An 18,613-nucleotide genomic window follows, 5' to 3' on the forward strand; every position below is an offset into this window, starting at 1 on the left:
CACCTTCTGAGCCGGCGACTGATGGCGTCATTAAGTCCGATCTTACCCCTCCAACAAGTAAGCATCATCAACACCCTCAATTGCTGGTGTTTGCCCAAACTCCGATACGTTCAATTCGAGGTCCTCAGCGTCGTTCTTTTGTTGGTGAGTCAATTGGCTTATTCGTGACATCGGAGATAGGCGTTAAAAACACTAACCCCTGCTCACACACCGTGACTCCTCCTCTTCCTCCTCCCCCATGCAACCCCTCATGCGGGGGGTGTCTCCATCCATGTCAACAAACACCACTGCATAACATATAAACATCACCAACCGCCCTCCACTCCAAGAACCATTGGATTCCAAGCCAGCATCTAACCACCCCAATTCGAACCAGATAAACATACCAGACCAATAAACCCGCCAAAATGCCCCTCATCGCCCAAAACCCCCAGCCCCGTGTGATCCTAGGTCTCATGACCTTTGGCACCGACCCCGAGACGGGCGCCCGCGTCACCACCATCCCCGAGTTCAGCAAGGTCCTCGACCTCTTCCAGTCGCGGGGCTACAACGAAGTCGACACAGCGCGCATGTACATTGGTGGAAAGCAGGAAGCCTTTACTCGCGAGGCGGGCTGGAAGGACCGCGGCCTGACGCTGGCTACGAAAGTCATCTACCCCACCAATGGAGGAGACAACACGCGGGACAAGGTCCTGGAAAGCGCCGACATTAGTCTGAAGGAGCTAGGGACCGATTGTGTGGATATTCTGTATTTGCACGCTGCTGTAAGATACCCCCCTCTTTACCCAGACCAGGAATGTGGTGGGTTTGGCTGACAGTGAGACATGTGAAAAAGGACCGCAAAACCCCCTTTGCCGAAACCCTCTCGGCCATCAACGACCTGCACAAAGCCGGCAAGTTCGTCCGCTTCGGCATCTCCAACTTCACCTCGTTCGAAGTCGCCGAGATCGTCATGACGTGCAAGTACAACAACTGGGTCCTGCCCACCATCTACCAAGGCATGTACAACGCCATCACGCGGTCTCTCGAGACCGAGCTCGTCCTGGCGTGCCGCCGCTACGGCCTCGACATTGTCGTCTACAACCCCCTCGCCGGCGGTCTCTTCTCGGGCAAAATCAAGTCGCACGACATGGTGCCCGAGTCGGGCCGGTTTTCCGACGTCAACAAGATGGGCGTCATGTATCGCGGCAGGTACTTTAAGGAATCCACGTTCCGCGCGTTGCAGGTGGTCGAGCAGGCGGTGGAGAAGGCGGGGCTCACCATGATTGAGACGGCGTTGCGGTGGATGGTGCATCATAGTGCGCTGAAGATCAAGGATGGGAATGACGGGGTGATTATTGGTGTTAGCAGTATTGATCAGCTGGATAGCAACTTGACGGACCTCGAAAAGGGACCGCTGCCCGAAGAGGTGGTGAAGGCCCTGGATGAGGCGTGGAAGATTGCAAAGGTTGATACGGTCAATTATTGGCATGGAACGGTCGAGTACGGGTATGATGTGAGGGAGGCCCTGTTTGGGAAGAACGCGAAATAGGTGGAAGCTGTATGTGGTGCGGTAACGATGTTATGAATTGGCTGAGCCAATGTTTTTGGTCATGTTGTAGCCATTTGTCGTGACTTTGATGTGAATACTTGTGACCACCTGAACATACCGAGGAACAACTCAAATGAGACTTGACTTTACTGCGTCGGTATGGCCATCGTCAAGATAGGTCCCAATCGATATTAGTCCCACTAACCTGCCCCGCCCCGCCCCGCCCCGACTTCCGGCTGCCCGTACCGTGTCCGTGCACTCCGGATGCCGTACCCCATACCGTGCGCGGCGCGCCGCCGAGCTTCCAGAATTCGGCCAGTTGTCTCAAAAAGTCCCGCAATTCAGGGAGGGCGGGAGGGGCGCAGCGGTTCCAGAATTTCACTTCTTCTTCGGGCTGGACCAGCATCCCCGGGCCGTCCGGAACAGTTGGGTCTCGTATTCCCAGGTTTTTCCAGAAAGGCCGTGATCCCGGTGTTTTTTGAGCTACTTATTTCCCCACATCATGTCCCCGTGTGTAATTTCCGGAAGGTGTTCTGGAATCTGGAAGCTGGAATCTGAATCTAGTGTAGTGTAGTGTAGAGTTCTGGAGTTCCGTCTGGATCTGAACGAAGTTCTGGACTATCATGCTCTTTCATGCTCTCGATATGAGATGTTGGGACGTCTTATGTTTTGTCCCTGTCTCAGCTGATATATACCTACATATACATATCAACTCCACGTCTAAATCCTAAACTCTATACTCTATATATAATTACTTACCTACCTTGGTGATAGACTACCGTAATGCATTTACATAGGAAGCTATGCATTCATCTTACATACATACAGTCAGAAAGCGACAAAGTCGGTCGGTCCGGCGGGCGAGCGATGGATCGACGGCAACATAGAACCGCAATTACGGCGATCTGCAAGGGATTGTCGTGTATGTAGTGTACACGTGTACTATATATAGAGCTAAGGTAAGACATACAGTATTTTGACACGTCGGGGGGCACTGCGGGCCGGATCCAGTCAGTCAGTCAGTCCCAAATAGCGATGATATGTGTGCACTACATACACGTAGAAGTAGTCACGGGAATCAACATTTTGGGTCATACCGACAGGTGTGCATGTTGAATAGTGTACTGAGTGAGAAACGACCATACATTTACCACAGCGCAGGTCCGTCCGTTCGTCCGTTGTTCCACTTGTGTTGGCCCCGGAGAGAAAGATGGGGGATGCCATTCATATCAATCCATCGTGACGCCAGATCATACGGTACAGAAGCGATCGCCAATTATCGTTCGTGGCAGTGGTAGTGGTAGTGGTAGTGGTAATCAACTGCCGGTCCGGACTCCGAAAATCACGCGCGCTTCTCAAAGCCCAAAGCCCAAAAAAGAAGAAGCAAACATCGATATGTTGCTAAGCGCCGTCACTTAACTTTGATTGCCGTTTTCTCGATCATCACCTGCACTTTGACCGGCAGCTGGTGCTGAGGTGTAAGTATGGCATTGTAAAAGGTGGGGAAAATTAGACGCCAAGCAAAGCGAAATGCAAGTTCGTGCCGGGCGTGAAAGGTGACTTGCATGCAGCCGGCGTTTCTTTGCAGGAGGACTCTTCTTCGGTTTTCGGCGGCTGCGATTGCGCTTTGCTGTCGGTGATCGAGGAAACCGTTTTCTTTTTTCTTTTCTTTTTTCTAATTTCTTTTCTCGCTCAAGATGTCTTTTAGAAATTCTAGACTAACCCTTTTGTAGATTGTAGGTTTAATTGTAACTTGGTAGACTAGTAGAATAATGAAATTCACAGGCATGTCAACCTGGAATCCTTCCTCTGCCAAGAAGGCGAAGCCGAGGTACATACCTTCTACCTTAGGTGATTCTAGAACTGCAGTGATTCACCACAAAATACTCCGAATTATGTACCTACCTATTGAAGATTCGGGAGACGTTACGTTTCCCCTTCCATCATGGCTTCTTCTTCACGCGGACAATGCGAACAATGCGAACAAATGTTTCGCCCTACTCTGGTCCATGTTTCAGATTTTGATAATGTACCGTGACCTCCGTCTTCTAGGTAGGTAGGTCCCCCCTCCACTCTCCAAGTCTCCAGGTCTCGCTCGCTCGCTTGCCCACGTACTATTGTACCCAAACTGACCTTTCACTTTCCCCGGAGGAGGACGCCCGCAGGGCACCGAAGGAGGCGGCTGTGCAACCCACTCACTCACTGCACTGCACTGCATTGCACCATTCACTAGGTATGGGACCTGGATCCAGGGACATGTTGCCATCCGCGACGAATCCACACTTCACACCCTCATCTTCCAGGTCCTCCAGGGCTTGTTCATGGTGCAGTGCACGCAGGTACTGTACCCCAGATTGTTTTATATTTTTTTCGGCCTGTGTTTATGCTCTGGATGGTTACCGAAGAGCTGGTCTCCGTACCCGCGAATCTGGTTCAGGACCAGGACCAAGCAAGGCCCCGGGGCAATGACAGACAGCTGGAGTCGCTGGAGACCGACCAGGAAGGGGAGAAAAACACAAGTGAAGCTTCTAGGCGAAATGGAGAAATGACGATGGTCCCGATGTGGGGGAGGGGAATCAAGTGAAGGCAACGCTCCGCACTGCACCCGCCGTCTCTCAACCCGACGGGCTGCGCCAGAACGCATGTTCTGTGGTGGTTTGGTAACCACGTGGATGGGTCGTTCCGGTTTCAATGGGCAGCCAGGAACAGGAACCTGTCGTCAATACATGTACATACATATATCAGAATGGTGTGTGTGTGTCTGTGCAATGATGAATGTGGTCCAACTTGTGGCCGCTTCTTCAGCCCTGTACAACAAGCACAAGGAAAGCCGTTAGTGTGTTCCAAAAAGTTCCTTCTGGTAATGTTTGTGTGCCGCACCCGCCCGTCCTTTGTGGTTCGCGGATTTGGTGACTTTGTTTGACGGTTTTGGAATGAGGAGACACGGTGATTGGTGGAATGGGCCACAAGGGAACACACAAGTTATGGACAGGGAACCTCTTTTTAAGACGCCTCTCTCACGGATAGTATTCTCAAAAAGGATATCAAAGTGTTGAGCATCCAACGGTTGGGTTACAATTCAGACATTAACACGAGGATTCTCGGCGAGCTTTTGAAGGAGGGTTCTGACACCGAAACTCATCACATCTTTGCTACCACTCTCCAACGCTTCAAGATTCCTTTAACCGAAAGAACAGGACGGTGTCAATGTGACAAACCCAGGATCTGAGCGCGGGAAGTGCCTGAACTAGCGGTAGGCTTTGTCTGTCAGCAACACGGAAGAAGCACCTAGGACGGATCGTCGGAACAAAGGAATCGAGATCGAAAGAGGCTTCGATTCCGGGCAAGTTAGGCATAATCCGGTGCTGTCTCTTCGTTGTTTCGTCCGATTCTCTTCAGTGTCGACATCAGATCGTGATCATCGCGGTCATCTTGGTCTGGACCCGATGATGGGTTGATACCGGGAAGATGGCAGATGCCCAAATGATGGACAGGAATGAATGATGAGGGCCCAGGGGAAGTTCCGTGTTTCGTCTCACTGCACGGGTCGGTGCGGGACCACTTTTAAATGTCAAGGTAGTCGATGCTCCAAGTTCTGTGTTCTGATAGGCTCCTTTGCTCACATCGAAGTTGCCCGTCCAGGACAAGGGAATGTGTGATTGGCCCGGTTGAGTGTGAGCTGGTGGTGCATGCCCGCTGTAGCCGCCAGTACAGTTCGATATCAACAGAGGGCCTCGCACTACTAACATTATGGCGCCACTTCTGCACCCAGTCCTGTTAACGGTATATAGACACAAGATAGCAATTCCCTCTTGACCTCACCAGACGCTTACCTCATCTCGCATGGACGTGGTAATTGCGCTCTCCCATTGGCCAACCAAAGGATGCTTTCCCCTCCCTTCGTGGCAGTCATTCCTGTCATTCCCCCTCTTCAGGCTTTTGGCGTTCGCTCAATCATCGCTGGCTGCTATCCGCTAACCCTTGTGATATCCCCACTTCCCCTACTGCAGTCAGCCAATCGTTGCCGTCCCTGCTGCTCTTGCTGTGCTCGCTAACCCGGGGCTTGCCCACACTGTTTTCACTTTTCCCTCCTTTTTGACTCCACCTCCTCTTGTCCGCCCCGCCCGGATTGCGCCGCCAGCACGCGTTCTGCTGGTTCACGCCTGGCCTCCATGTTCTCTCATTCTGGCCTGTCCGTGGTCCCGGCTTCCAGGTTTTTTTGCTGGGCGGATTGAGGTGTCGGGCGGCTCCCCCTGCCCGTCCAGGGCACTCTGCTCCCCAACCCGACGTGATGCCCTGCTGTGGTGATTGTGAATGCCCCCCGATGAGGGTGCTCGCTGAGGACGGGTGTGTGAACTAGGGCCAGGGCAGCCCACCTCCAGGCTGGCCACTGCAGCAAATCTGTCTGCTCGATAGGTCAACTGCACCGCACTCACTCTTGCCAATGTCGACTTTCAGTTGCGCACTCTGTTCTCGACTTCTCTCGGCTCGGCTCTCTCCAGTCTTCAGACACTTCCGTCTTTTTCTCTCTTTCTTCCTCTTTTTCCATCGCCATCTAGATCGCCTTTCCTTTTTCTAGCCTCGTCTGGCAACAACCGCCCCTTCCTCTTCCTTCTTCCTCTCTATTCGTGCAAAGACGTCGGTCGTCGTCACTGTCTGTCGTCATCGTCGCCGTTGTCGAAAATTGTTGTTGATTCATCTCAATTCTTCAGTTGTTCCTGTTCCGTCTTCTCTGCTATCAAATTCTAGTGTGGCACCTTTGCCGCTGTGATCACTTCCATCAGCCAGGTTTCCTCCTGCCCGCCCGTCCGTCCGTCCGTCCGTCTGAGCCTCGTTGATTGAAAAAAATTAACAAGACCATCCCCACCGGAGACGAGACGTACCCAAACAACGCGCCTCTGTCGCTTCCTTCGGCTTTGTATCTCGATCCCCTCTCGACCACACGCACTGCACCACACCTGACCACACCCGCCCGCCCACTATTCTAGACCGCACACAACTGCAGAAATCTCCCCAAAATCCAAAATCCAACGAAACAAACCCCCCAGCTGGGCAAAAGGAAAGAAAAGACCGATCTCATCGACAACAACAAGCAACAAAAAGGATATTCCTTTTAATCCTTGTCTTCTATTTTCGGCTACACACGCTATTTGCTATCACGGTCCAATTGAACCTCGCGCGTTTTCTGTCTTGTCGACCTCGGCCTCGATTGGTTTTTTTTTTCTCGACAACAGGCAACGCACCGCAACACGCATTCGCACTCCAACCACCACGAACACGCACCGTTCACACAATAATCTCTGGCAGCAACGTTCATCAAAGGCAATTGATTGTCCTTGATTCGGAAAGAGCTGTATACTAGGATCATCGTGGAGACGTGATCCCCCCCGGATACAGCAATCACACACACGCACAGTCAGCTGTTGCTGCTTCTTCTGTCAAACACACTTTGAGAGTGGAAGGAAGAAGAAGAAAAAAAAAGGATCATCAGTCCTGCTCATTGTTCTTCAAGACGCTCCCGTCCCTTTGGAACAAGTGGAAAAAGGTAGCTCTGGCCAGCTCTGTCCTCTGTCCCTTTGTCTGTCTCCATTCCGAGAAAACAAAGGTTTGACTTCTCCACGCGTCGTCGCTCCCCGCTAGAGGTACTAAACCCGACAGCCACACACCACACTACGGCCTGCCACCTAGCCAAGCATCCCCTGCCGCTAGCAGCTCCGTCGGTCTCTCTTCAGCTTGTTGTCTCCTGACCCGGTCAAGTCCAGGCTTGCACACACTGTCTTCGGTCGCAACCGAGCCAACTCTGCCTGACCACCACCGCACTGCACCTTTTCCAAGGTTCGCACCGGTTCGACCAGATTCGCCACCTCACTCATCCTCCTCCTCCTCCTCTCGACAAGTCATCAATAGAAACTTGAACAACCCCACCGTCCTTCCTTCTCATTCACCATCCCATTGTACGCGCGCGAGGTCTTTTTTACCTTCTCTCTCTCCGCCGACCGACGACCGTCTTCTACTTGCAACTGTCGATCCTCGACCGCTTCTTTCCCTCTTCTGTTCGTCGCTTCGGCTTTTGAACGCTTTGCCCGCTCATTCGGCTTCCATCATCAACAGCACAATCTTTTGACCTTCGTCTCTCGACAATCTTTTAATTGGAACGCATTCTGAATCATCTTCAGCTGTTTTTATACAACCACCACCATTGCATAATCTTTGGGTTGGGGTCTTGGTACAGGCTTCTACGACTTCACATCGTTTTCGCATTCTTCGAGAGAAAATAGAGCGGTCGCAACATCAGAGCGTTTGATCACGTTCTTGCAGCAACCGGCATATTCTTCCTAATATTCATCTATCATCATCATCATCATCATCATCACAACCATCAAAAATGGCGCACATGCAGTACAACCAGCAGGCCATGCCCTCTGGTCTGGCCTCGAGGAGAGGTGGTCAGAACATCAAGCCTCTTTCTTTCGACTTCAAGTCCATCCCCGAGAACGACACTGGCATTCCCACGCCACGCACCAGCCGTTCTCACCTTCTTGCGGGTTTGAGAACCGCCCCCAAGTCGGCTACCGCTACCAGCTTCGCAATTGGAAACGGTCCCGCCTCGCCCACCGTCAACCCTCATGCCCGGAACAGCCGCAACAACTCGATCACTCCCGGCATGTATGACGGCGCCAGCTACCTGAACGGACCTAAGACGTCCATGCCGACCTATGGCGGTATGCATCAGGCTCAGCACCAGGCCATGCAACAGCAGGCTGTCTACAACGCTGAAGTGGCCGCTTATCAACAGCAGCAACAGCAACAGCAGCAGTACACAACTGACCAGATCATGGTCTCGCAGCTTTCGATGGATGACTCGGTTCAGGGAGAGCTCGATCCCAATGTGCACGCTCAACTCATGTACACTAATCACGTTCTGGCTCAGCGTCAGCAGCAGTTGCAACAGCAGCTGCAGGCCCTGCAGGCGGCTGCTCAGCAGCTCCAGTCCCAGGGTTACCGTATGCAGGGGCAGGCCACGGCCTCGCAGCAGAGCCACCAGTCGACTGTTTACCAGCAACAGATGCAGCACCACGTTCAGCAACAGGTGGAGCAACTCCAACAGCAGCGTCTTCAGCAACAGTATCTGGCGCTCCAGCAGGCTCGTGCGCAGCAGGCGGCTCAGATTCAGCACCTCCAGCAGCTTCAGGCCTTGATGACCCCGGCTGCTACCCAGCAGCAGAGCGCTTACTCGCTCTACGATCCCACCACTGGCCAGCAGACGCTCTACGAGGCCACCAACCAGCTTGCCAATCAGACTGCTCAGCTTAACCTTAACAACTACGGCGGTGTCCAGCAGCCGGCTGTCGGCACTCCCCGCTTGCAGGTGTCCCCCCCTCCCCCGACCGAGACCAAGTCGAGCTCGCGAAACTCGTCGCCCCCTCGCCGTTTCGAGTCGCCTGTCGTTGAGACTGCCGTCAACCCTTTGCCTCCCCCGAGCGCCAACGCCTTCCGTCGTGGCCATAAGAAGACCATCTCGACTGCGAACGGCAACAAGAACCAGCTGACCATCTCGACCAACGAGGAGCCTCCTAAGACTGCCGGTCTCAAGACGTCCACTTTCCCGATGACCCCTATGACGGCTGGTTATGGGCCCGGTCAGGCTCGTGCTGGTGAGCACCCCGTTCGTCAGCCGCGCAACCCACCCTCGCTGGACGAGCTCAAGTCCAAGCCGACCTCCAAGCACGAGGGTAGCAAGAACTTTGTGGCTCGCACTCGCCGCTCGGCGATCCACAACCTTGTGCGCGCCGGTCTTGAAAGGCGCAAGGAAGCCCGCTCCTCTGGAAGCATCAGCCCTATTTCCGAGAGTGCCGACGAGCTGGTGGAGACACCCTTGACGGACAACGACAGCGACTCGGGTCGTAGCGGATCCGGTATCCTGCTCGACCACGACGATGCCGAGAGCAGCCTTCCTAGCTCACGCACTAGTACCGGCAGCTGGGGCGCCATTGGCTCGGACCGCCCGAGCTCGCGTCAGAAGACCAACCGCACGAGCGTTGACAGCACCAACTGCTCGGATAACGAGGCGGCCAGCCGTGACTCTGGCAGCTTTGCAAGCTTGTTGAAGAACAGCAACCGCGGCGCCAAGACGGAGGCCGTTGACGGCCAGCAGCGCAAGGCGAGGCTTGTATTGACGGCTCAGAAGCGCAGCATTGGTGCTTGAAGTGTCGCTGGCACAAAGGAATTTTTTCATGCCGGTTTGGTGCTTGAAGGGATGGGTTGGCGCTTAAAGGATACAATGTTATGCTAATCACGATTATGCCCCGACGTCTTCAGTTATCATATACTCTCATTCACGACACGTCCCCAACTGACATGTCTGCTGGGCAAGGTTGCTGTGCCACCTTACCTTGGGCTTTTCGTTGTCCGCTTAACGGACAGCAAACGGGAGAACTGGAGAGGATGTGGACACATGGCTTGGTGACGCTTTTACTTTTTTTTCTTTCTCGGTTCGCTTCAACCACGACTGTGTCCTGTGTTATGCATTTTTGGGAATTGGAATCTTTGTTCTGACATTTACGCTTTTTATGCTTTCACATTCTGTAAGGTTTTGGTTTTCCGGTTCTTCACGTTCGTTTCTTGTTTGGAGGTCTTTGGGGGGGGTTTTGTGTCACTTGCAAAGGGTGGCAAGGGTGTAACTTTCTTGGAGAGAACAGGGTTGAGAGTTGAGACCAGCCGGACATACATACGCAAATGTAAACATGTGTCTACAAATTGGGTTCAGTGATTTCCTCTCCGTGCTTGGTGACTGAAGGATGACCGATATCTCTTTTCCCTCCATTTTCATCCTTTGCTTGTTCTCTTTGTCTTTCTTCGGTATTTCGGGTGCAATGATGATGTCCCTGAGAGTCGGATCCGGATGCTAGCACTAAAATCGTGGTTAGAGGTAGATTGGGGGCCACAGCAGTTGTGTCTTCCGTCAGTGGCACGATCACGGATCGGCTCCTTCCTCGAGTGTTTCCTATAGCACTCCTCGTCGCTTTCAACTTCCGCGCCGAAATCGGGGGTACCTCGTCCTCGATGTCATGAGGCAGTCGCGAGTTGCGTCAGTGACGTGATAAGGAATCTATCGCTCCTTCCTTTATGTAAGAGCTACGCGACCGAAGGAAAGCCCGGCACTCGGACGGGAATCATCCGTTTCCTGTGGGAAGTCCCGCTCCATACTGATCCGGGCCGCGGCGCACGTTCGATCTTCGAAGGAACAACAACTCAACTTCTCAGCATTTCTTCGCTGTCTGGCTGCTTTTGTTCTTCCTTTTCTCTTTGTTCGTTTCACCACCCTCCGCGCTTTGAACTCGATCTGATTTTATTCAAACGCAGCATAGTCTGCCTTCGCGTCGCAACAGATCCCAAGGAGCCACCCACCTCGACAACATGGGAGATATCCCCAACAGGCAGACGGCTGAGCCTCAAGTTGACCGCCCACGGATGGGAAAACAGTGGATGGAAATCAATGGTCCTTCAATCCTTGTTTGGGGAACTGGTTCGTATCTCCCAACCCTATGCGTAATCCGGATTGGCTGTGTCGACTAACCAGCGGTTCATCTGTACCTATAGTCTGCATCCTCGTGATGGCTTCAACTGGACTCTTTGTTCGCCTCTGGCGCCAGCAGAGATCGGACCGTTCTGCCTCGATGGCTACTACTGCGGATTCAGGTGAGCAGCTTCCCTTCCCACGGCATTGGAAATGCGAACTGACGGGGAGTTGTAGAGGGCAAGAGTAATGGCTTGGTTGAGGAACAGGCTGTGATGGAGAAGGACGCCAACTTTCGCGTTCAAGTCTTGAGTGATTTGAAGATGTTAGAGGATGAGGTCAAGATGGCGAAGGAGTATTTTGAGCAGTCGAGAAAGGAACTTGAGGAGCTGAAGAGGGACGCTAATGCTCTCCTTGGTGCTCTGCAGCAGAAACGGGGTTGATATTCATGTCAGAACTCACGAGGGAGGGAGGAGTGGTGCTGCAGTATGGGGTGATTGGGAAGACCTGGTATCTTAAAGACCAAGAGTGGAGAGGTCAAAAAAGGAGACATCGTTGTGAGCCTGTCGTGGAGTTCAATAGCATCCATCCGCAGAATTTCGTCAAAGGATGAGCTGCTTGATGTCAATAAGATGGACGCTTAGCAATGTCGCCCCATATTTATCATTATTATCGGTTAGTCCATTAACACCAACACAATTACACATCCCCTGCCATTATCGACCCGAGCTACCGGGTTGCCGGGCTCCCTAGCCATCCTCCTCCCTTGCAGTGTAGTAATCGTGCGACTTCGGCAGCTGTGGCGCCCCTAGGCGAAGCTGATCCGTTAGCTCGGACATCCCAAAATTTGCAAAGATTCCCAATGACGCTTGTTGGAAAGTTGCGGTCGCAATTTTGGCTGCCGGAAACCGACCAACCATGATCCAATACGTATTTTGCTACGTACATACGTCGCTGGAAATTCACACGGGGCTTGGGCTGAGCTGGGGCTGGACAGGCGAAGTGGCTTGCTGCTAGATGGACACTAGGGATGAACAAACGACCGGAGATTGGCGACCATGCCCCAAATTGGTTTGCTGGGCTATTGGCGAGACATTTCATTAGAGGTACTTGGGGGGTTCTGGGCGCCAAGCTTTCTTTCCCCCCTACATTCCATATAGGGGGCGCCAAAAATTTGGGACAGTATTTTAATATAGGACAGTGCCCGAAGTGACCCATACAGATTTGTCTGTTAACGCCGCGCAAAATCGCTCTTTTGCATTGTGAATTTCGTACAATAACAACGCCAACAACGGTGCCCAATCTGTCATTTTTCATCGCATCGCCTCGTAAAGCTATAGAATAGTAAGATTATATATCTATAAATTAATAGAATTATAATTAATTTACTAGTATAAATGTCCGTAAATTACTCCTTCGTCCCCTACGCTAACGTAACTAGTGCCTAGTAGTATTTCAATATACGCAATCGATATAGTTCTCTCAAATCTAGTAATAGCTATAGGAAGCCCCCTTCTATAAGGGATATTGTACGTATAACCGGGCAATTTCGTAGCTTAATCGGTCGGTATGCGAAGTTGCTATAGGAGATTAGTAAGCCGGTAGTATCGTTATAGCTACGAGGGCGCCCGCGGTCGCTGATATATAATAAAGAGGAGGCTATCGTCGCGTATATAATCTTTTATTTTAGAGGGAGATTCCCCGTATTATAATCGATAGTAATAGCTATTACTAACCGTTTAAGATCTATAAGGCCGAACCCTCTAACGAACGAACTTAATAAGTATTAATTTACGAAGTTTATTACCGACCACCCGGAGTTGCGCTCTATAATATATTGTACTATAAATTTTAAACGCTACTTTTAAGAGTTGAATACAGAGTTTGTAAATAATTAGTTCAATAAGTATAAGGATATCGCCGCCACTATCCCTCCCTATAACCGCTAGAATAGTAATAAATATAATATTCGTATTGGTTATATATTAAATAGTTGTATTAAGGTTATTATATTAAGGGAGTTAAATAATAAAAGGAAGGTTAGTAAAAATAGGAAAGAGGAAGAGGGAGGGGGAGAAATACCCTCTATTTAAGTAAAATCCCTTCTAATTATACAATTTACTCTCTAATATTTACTATACTAACTATTAAGTTAGTTAGAAATATCTAATTTAATTAATAGGGAATTATATACTTTAATCGCTAGAGTAAATACTACTGGGTATTATATCCCTATTTACCTTATTTTTAAAACCGACCTAATAGAAGAATTTATTAATAACGAGCTTCCTAATAATATACACTTTACAAAGTTACTAACTAGCTTCTCAAATATAGAGCTTACCCTCAATTAATTAAAGCACTTCAATATATATAGCTTTGAGGCGTTACTAACTTTTAAAAAGATAGAGTATAGCTTTATAGACTAGTTTAGTTATAATTAGTATAGGTATAATACTAACGGTTGTTAATTAGAGGATTATACTACCAATATAATGCGGGAAGCATCGTATGTATGATTAGATTCAATTGACTAGAGTAGACTGGGCATGACTGCAGTTATGCCTATTGTTGTTAGAGGCTTTGGTACGCCTAGGTACGTGAGTGCTTACGTGCCTGGCTGCCCGGTTGTATGGACCCGCCCAGTAGGGTGGGCCAGCGATAAAATAAGGGAATTCCTATAAAGGGATTCCTGCGTAGGGCAGCCTTCGGCTACGCCTTTCTTCCTCTAATATTTTCTTCTTTTACTTCTAATACTATATATTGTACTTATTGCATTGTAGTATCTAGAAGCACCTAAGTTACCCTATTAAGTAGTAATTGTAATTATATAAGTAGTAATTAGACTATTCTTTAATTACGCTCCGGTTTAATAGTTAAGTATTATTAATTAACTTAGTAAGTTTATTTCGACGAACTTACTCTCCGATTGTAAAATCCTATATCTCAACGATATCGACCCCGCGATTACAACTTCACCTCTAACTAATAGACTTATAATCGCTCGTTGTAAAATAATATTGCGGATTTATCCCCTTTTTATGCACTTCCTTACAACATACCATCGTACTTACATTAGCCTAATTCGAATAAATATACTAAAGCCTTAGTACTACCCTAATCCGGGCGTTATTTATTTAATATTCGATACGAAGGGTAACCCTAACGACTACGCTCGTCGTAAAAATAACTCTTACTATTTCTCTCCCCTTCCTCCTAAATTTATTAATTATTTATTATAAAAATAGTATTAGTAAAAGTAATAATCCTATTTATTCCCCCTACTATTACCCTAACCTTTTTATTTAAAATACTATAATTGCGGATAAATAATCTTATATTAATATTTTTTTTTGACTTTCTATTAATTTAATTATTATAGTAAACGAAGACCCTCTTAAGTAGTAGATTACTATATACCGCTTTCTACGAAAGTTATTTATACTTACTACCTATAATATTAATTGGTTAAGTAATTAATTTACTTAGCTTCAAATCCGAAAAGTTACTTAGAATAAGGGACTTACTACGGATTTTAAACTTAGCCTTATTAGTAATATTATTTTAATAATAATTAATACGCTTTCTCCTTCTAAATTGTATTAATCCTCTATTATTAACCCTCCGGAGGATTTCGCTCCCCCTTCTCCGCAAAAGTACAGTTCCTTGCGTAACGACTATAATATTACAATTCTTAATTATAATAATTCGGAATTTAACGAGGATAATGAGGGTTTTAAGTACGTTTCTAATAAAAAGATTTAGAAGTATTTCCAAACTATAGATACTTTTACTAGAGGAATCGATTATAATATATATTAATTTAAAAATAAAATATACGAATAATTTATTATATATACCCGGAATACCCGTACTTAAAGAATTCGTATTAATTAGCTTAGTACTTCTATTATTAATTTTGAAGCTGATATTTATTATACTTATAATAAAGTTATAAATGTAATTAAAGTTTTAAAACCTATTACTAATAAGGGTAAGGAGAAAATTGAAATACCTAGCTGCTTTTTAAATATTAAATCCGACCGTTTTAATATTATTACTATCTATTATATATTGCCCGATAATAGCGAAGGCCCTTCTAGTAAAGTAATTATATATATTAAATATAGCGATTTAGAAGAGGATATTATTTATATTGAAATTCCACCCTATTTACATAGAGTCCCCAAGAGACGCAAGTACGTTCTAATCCTACGTAATTCTATTAAATAATTTCCGCTTGAATTAGTTAACCGTATTGCGTTGGGAAAGTTAATCGATTATAATAGTAGTCTACTTCCCCGCCCCCGTATTCGCCCTATTAATTATTCTACCGACCTCCGTATTATTAATATTATTTATAAGGACGAGTTTAATAAAAATAATTTTATAAAATAAATTAACGGATTTAAGGCCTATAACAATAGTCTCCATTAAATAATAAAGAAATAAGTTTATATATATAAAAAGTATTTCAAATAAATTTACAAATTTTATACTAGAAATATTTATATTAACGCCTACCTAAAGCTCTCCTATAATAAAGCTAGCAAAGCTACTATTAAAGTTAGTAAAATTACTATTAAGGTTAATAATATTCCTAAATCCTACTCGGCTAATAAATTATCCGTTAGTAAAACTACGGACCTTAATTATATTAATATAAGTAAAATATTTATTAATAAGGTTGGAGGCGGCGCCCTACCCAAGCCCTCTAATTACGCTATAAGAATTAATCCTAATAATCCTAGTAACGATAATAATATTAATAACGATAGAGAAGACTTCGACCCGGATAATTTCGACTTCGGCTTCAATTACAACTATTTCGAAATTTATAACCCGCATTACTTTTATAAATATTGCGACCCCGCCCCTCCCCCGCCCTCCCCTCCTATACCCTATCGTACTAAAAATACTAAATATAACGAGGGAGATAAGGATTTTAAATTTAAAAAAAAGGATATTGGTATATTTAACCCTTTTACTAATAACCCCAACAATATAAGTATGATTAAGGATAATACTTTAATTATTTATACTGATATTACTATATTTACCAATTATATTAATATTATTTTAGAAGATTTAAATACTTTCTTAATCGCTTATAAATTAATTGTACGTTTATAGCCTTCTTTATTTTAAAGTATAGCTTTAATATAGTAGTATAATTAAATTACCCTTAAGTGCCGCTATTAATTGTATACTTTAATTAAGGCTCTTACTTAGGCCCTAGTAAAGAGATTTATTTTTAATTCTACTACTACGATTTATAAATTTAATAAAAGTAAATTCCGTTTTTACTATATTTATAAAGATCCTAATACTATTACCCTATATATTCTTAAGTAGTTTTGCTATACTTATGCTATAGGTATTATATTTAAATATTATAATAATTAGTACAGCGTAATAATATAAATTTAGGACCGGATAAATTTTAGTATTAAGATTACTCTTAGAGCCTCCCCTTCCTTTAGCGATATTAAGGATTATTTTAAGGAAATTAAGAAAATTAAGGCTATTCTAATTACTTTAATTAGAGGTAAATATTCTAGAAATAATTCCTCTAGCCGCCGGAACCCCAACTGCAATTGTAACCGTTAGAACTAGGGATACTGCAATTATAATAATCGTAATACTAATTTCGTAGTAGGACGTAATTATAACCGCAACTATAGTTACGATTATAATAATAATTATAATTATAATAACGACCGTAATTATAATAATAATCGTAACCGTAGTAGCGACCGTAATTGTAACAATAATTATAACTATAATTGTAACCGATATTATAATAATAATTGCAATAGTAATAGGGACTGCAATTGTAACTATAGTTGCAATTACGGTAATAATCGCGTTTATTACGCCTAAGACGATTCGGGCGCTATAAATTTAAATTATATTAATTTTATTAATAATTCTAATAGAGCTTATAATTTGGATAATTTAGTTTATTATGTATATATTAACTAATTGATTTATTTTAAGTATTTGAAGGAGTTTAATATAGTGAAGATGAAGTAACGCTATATAAAAGGATGTAATTTCAAATCTAGATATATTAAAGATACTGTCCTTATAGTCTCCCCGCTCGACTTTAAATTCCAGAAATATAATTATTATAAAGAGGTTTTTCTGTTACGGAACTAAATATTTATTTATTTTAATTCCTACGAGTAGAGGAAGGTAGTTATAATATTTTACAGCCTTATTGCGACTACCGAACCCATTTATAATATTACTAACGACCCTCCTCGATTTTAAGATTTAATACCTTAAACCGATAAATCCTTAGAAAACGGCCTACTATTTAGCTTTACCTATTTATATATTATAGCTATAATTACCCTAGACTCCCTACTAGTAGAAATCTACATCGATTTAGGGGTTAGTAAATTAATTATTAACTATATATTTCTATAGACTCTATAATACAATATTTCTACGGACTATTCTACGTATATTAAAAGCGTAAATAGTAGGATAATAAAATTAATTAAGTAAGTAATATTTATTATTTACCTCCTTAGTAAAGATTTAATTAATAAATTAACTTTCCTAAAAACAATTATATTAGGATAGGTAATTAATAAACTAGAACCTAACCTCCTTCTAGCTAATTCTTTCTTTTACCTTTAATAAATATATATTAATTACCGAATATTGGAAGTATACCTTCTATAAAACGGTTTTAATACGCCCTTTAAGGTCCTAAAATTATTTAACTACTATACTAGGAAGGTAGTAACTATAAAGAAAGTTACTTTATAATTTAGGGAGGAGCGAATAATTTTAATATTCTATATTAAGCTTTTAAAAGATATTTTAAGAAGCTTTTTATTCAATTCCAACTATCCTACTATTATAAGTATTATTATAAATACGCGCTCCCCGAAAGTTGCTTTAATAAAGAATATAACGGGGAATATCCTTACTATTCTATATAAGTAGAAAATTGGTAGAATATTTGAGTATAACGTAGATAGATACTTTATAGTTTTATAAGCGAATATTTGTAAGACGGCTATAGCGACCTAAATACTAAGTATATTAAATAATAACCCCTCTATAACGGTAGAGTAAGCTATAGAAACTATTTACTATACCTATTCAATACTTACTAATATTAATTTAGATATTAATTTCGTCTCTCCTAAGAGTAATTCCCCTTAATAGCCCCCTTAGCAGGAGATTAATATTAAAACTAAAGCTCTAACCTTAAACTCTAAAGCTATATTAAATTTTAAAAATCCCCTATATTCTAAAATTCTAGAGAAGTATTTAACGCTCGGTATCTATATAGACAAGAAGGCACCCGATATTATTATTAATAAGGGAATCTATATATTTACTAGTAGTAAATAAATAGTTCAGGCTCTTAAGAAGTTTGTAACTTAATTTTTAAAATTATAGAAAGAAGGAGGATTAATTAATATATTAGATAAGGATATAATAAAAGTACTATTAATAGAAGGGTAGTAGAATTATAAGGTTGCTACGAGGATGTACTTAGTAAGTAAAAAAAATTAGGCGGTTATTAATAAAGTTTTTAA

The 18,613-nt window shown here is 44.7% G+C and overlaps 4 protein-coding genes across 5 annotated transcripts; 3 read left to right on the forward strand and 1 right to left on the reverse strand.

Annotated features, from left to right (window-relative positions):
* The first annotated feature begins 24 nt into the window (after nucleotides 1–24).
* On the forward strand, nucleotides 25–2,135 carry NCU07240. Of its 2 annotated transcripts, XM_011396419.1 has the most exons (3): nucleotides 25–144; nucleotides 377–764; nucleotides 836–1,635. In XM_011396419.1, the coding sequence occupies exons 2-3, from the start codon at nucleotides 408–410 to the stop codon at nucleotides 1,529–1,531; spliced, it is 1,053 nt and encodes a 350-aa protein (XP_011394721.1). In that variant the 5' UTR covers nucleotides 25–144; nucleotides 377–407; the 3' UTR covers nucleotides 1,532–1,635. The 2 variants fall into 2 exon arrangements, with proteins under 2 accessions (XP_011394721.1, XP_011394722.1); XM_011396420.1 differs by lacking the exon at nucleotides 25–144 and having other exon boundaries at nucleotides 242–764; nucleotides 836–2,135.
* Nucleotides 2,136–4,468: 2,333 nt separating this feature from the next.
* Nucleotides 4,469–5,705, reverse strand: NCU07239 (hypothetical protein; the record flags this gene model as incomplete). Its single annotated transcript, XM_950806.2, has 4 exons — nucleotides 4,469–5,092; nucleotides 5,279–5,305; nucleotides 5,365–5,446; nucleotides 5,614–5,705. 4 exons carry the CDS (start codon nucleotides 5,703–5,705, stop codon nucleotides 4,880–4,882), a joined length of 414 nt encoding a protein of 137 aa, XP_955899.1. The 3' UTR covers nucleotides 4,469–4,879.
* A 257-nt stretch (nucleotides 5,706–5,962) lies between these two features.
* Nucleotides 5,963–10,872, forward strand: NCU07238 (hypothetical protein). Its single transcript, XM_950805.2, has one exon. The coding sequence runs from the start codon at nucleotides 7,917–7,919 to the stop codon at nucleotides 9,735–9,737; it is 1,821 nt and encodes a 606-aa protein (XP_955898.1). The 5' UTR covers nucleotides 5,963–7,916; the 3' UTR covers nucleotides 9,738–10,872.
* Nucleotides 10,873–10,948: 76 nt separating this feature from the next.
* Nucleotides 10,949–11,763, forward strand: NCU07237 (hypothetical protein; the record flags this gene model as incomplete). Its single annotated transcript, XM_950804.3, has 3 exons — nucleotides 10,949–11,057; nucleotides 11,132–11,230; nucleotides 11,286–11,763. 3 exons carry the CDS (start codon nucleotides 10,949–10,951, stop codon nucleotides 11,489–11,491), a joined length of 414 nt encoding a protein of 137 aa, XP_955897.1. The 3' UTR covers nucleotides 11,492–11,763.
* Nucleotides 11,764–18,613: the final 6,850 nt, after the last annotated feature.

Source organism: Neurospora crassa, linkage group V, assembly GCF_000182925.2.
Source record: "Neurospora crassa OR74A linkage group V, whole genome shotgun sequence".
Taxonomy (NCBI): Eukaryota; Fungi; Ascomycota; class Sordariomycetes; order Sordariales; family Sordariaceae; genus Neurospora; species Neurospora crassa.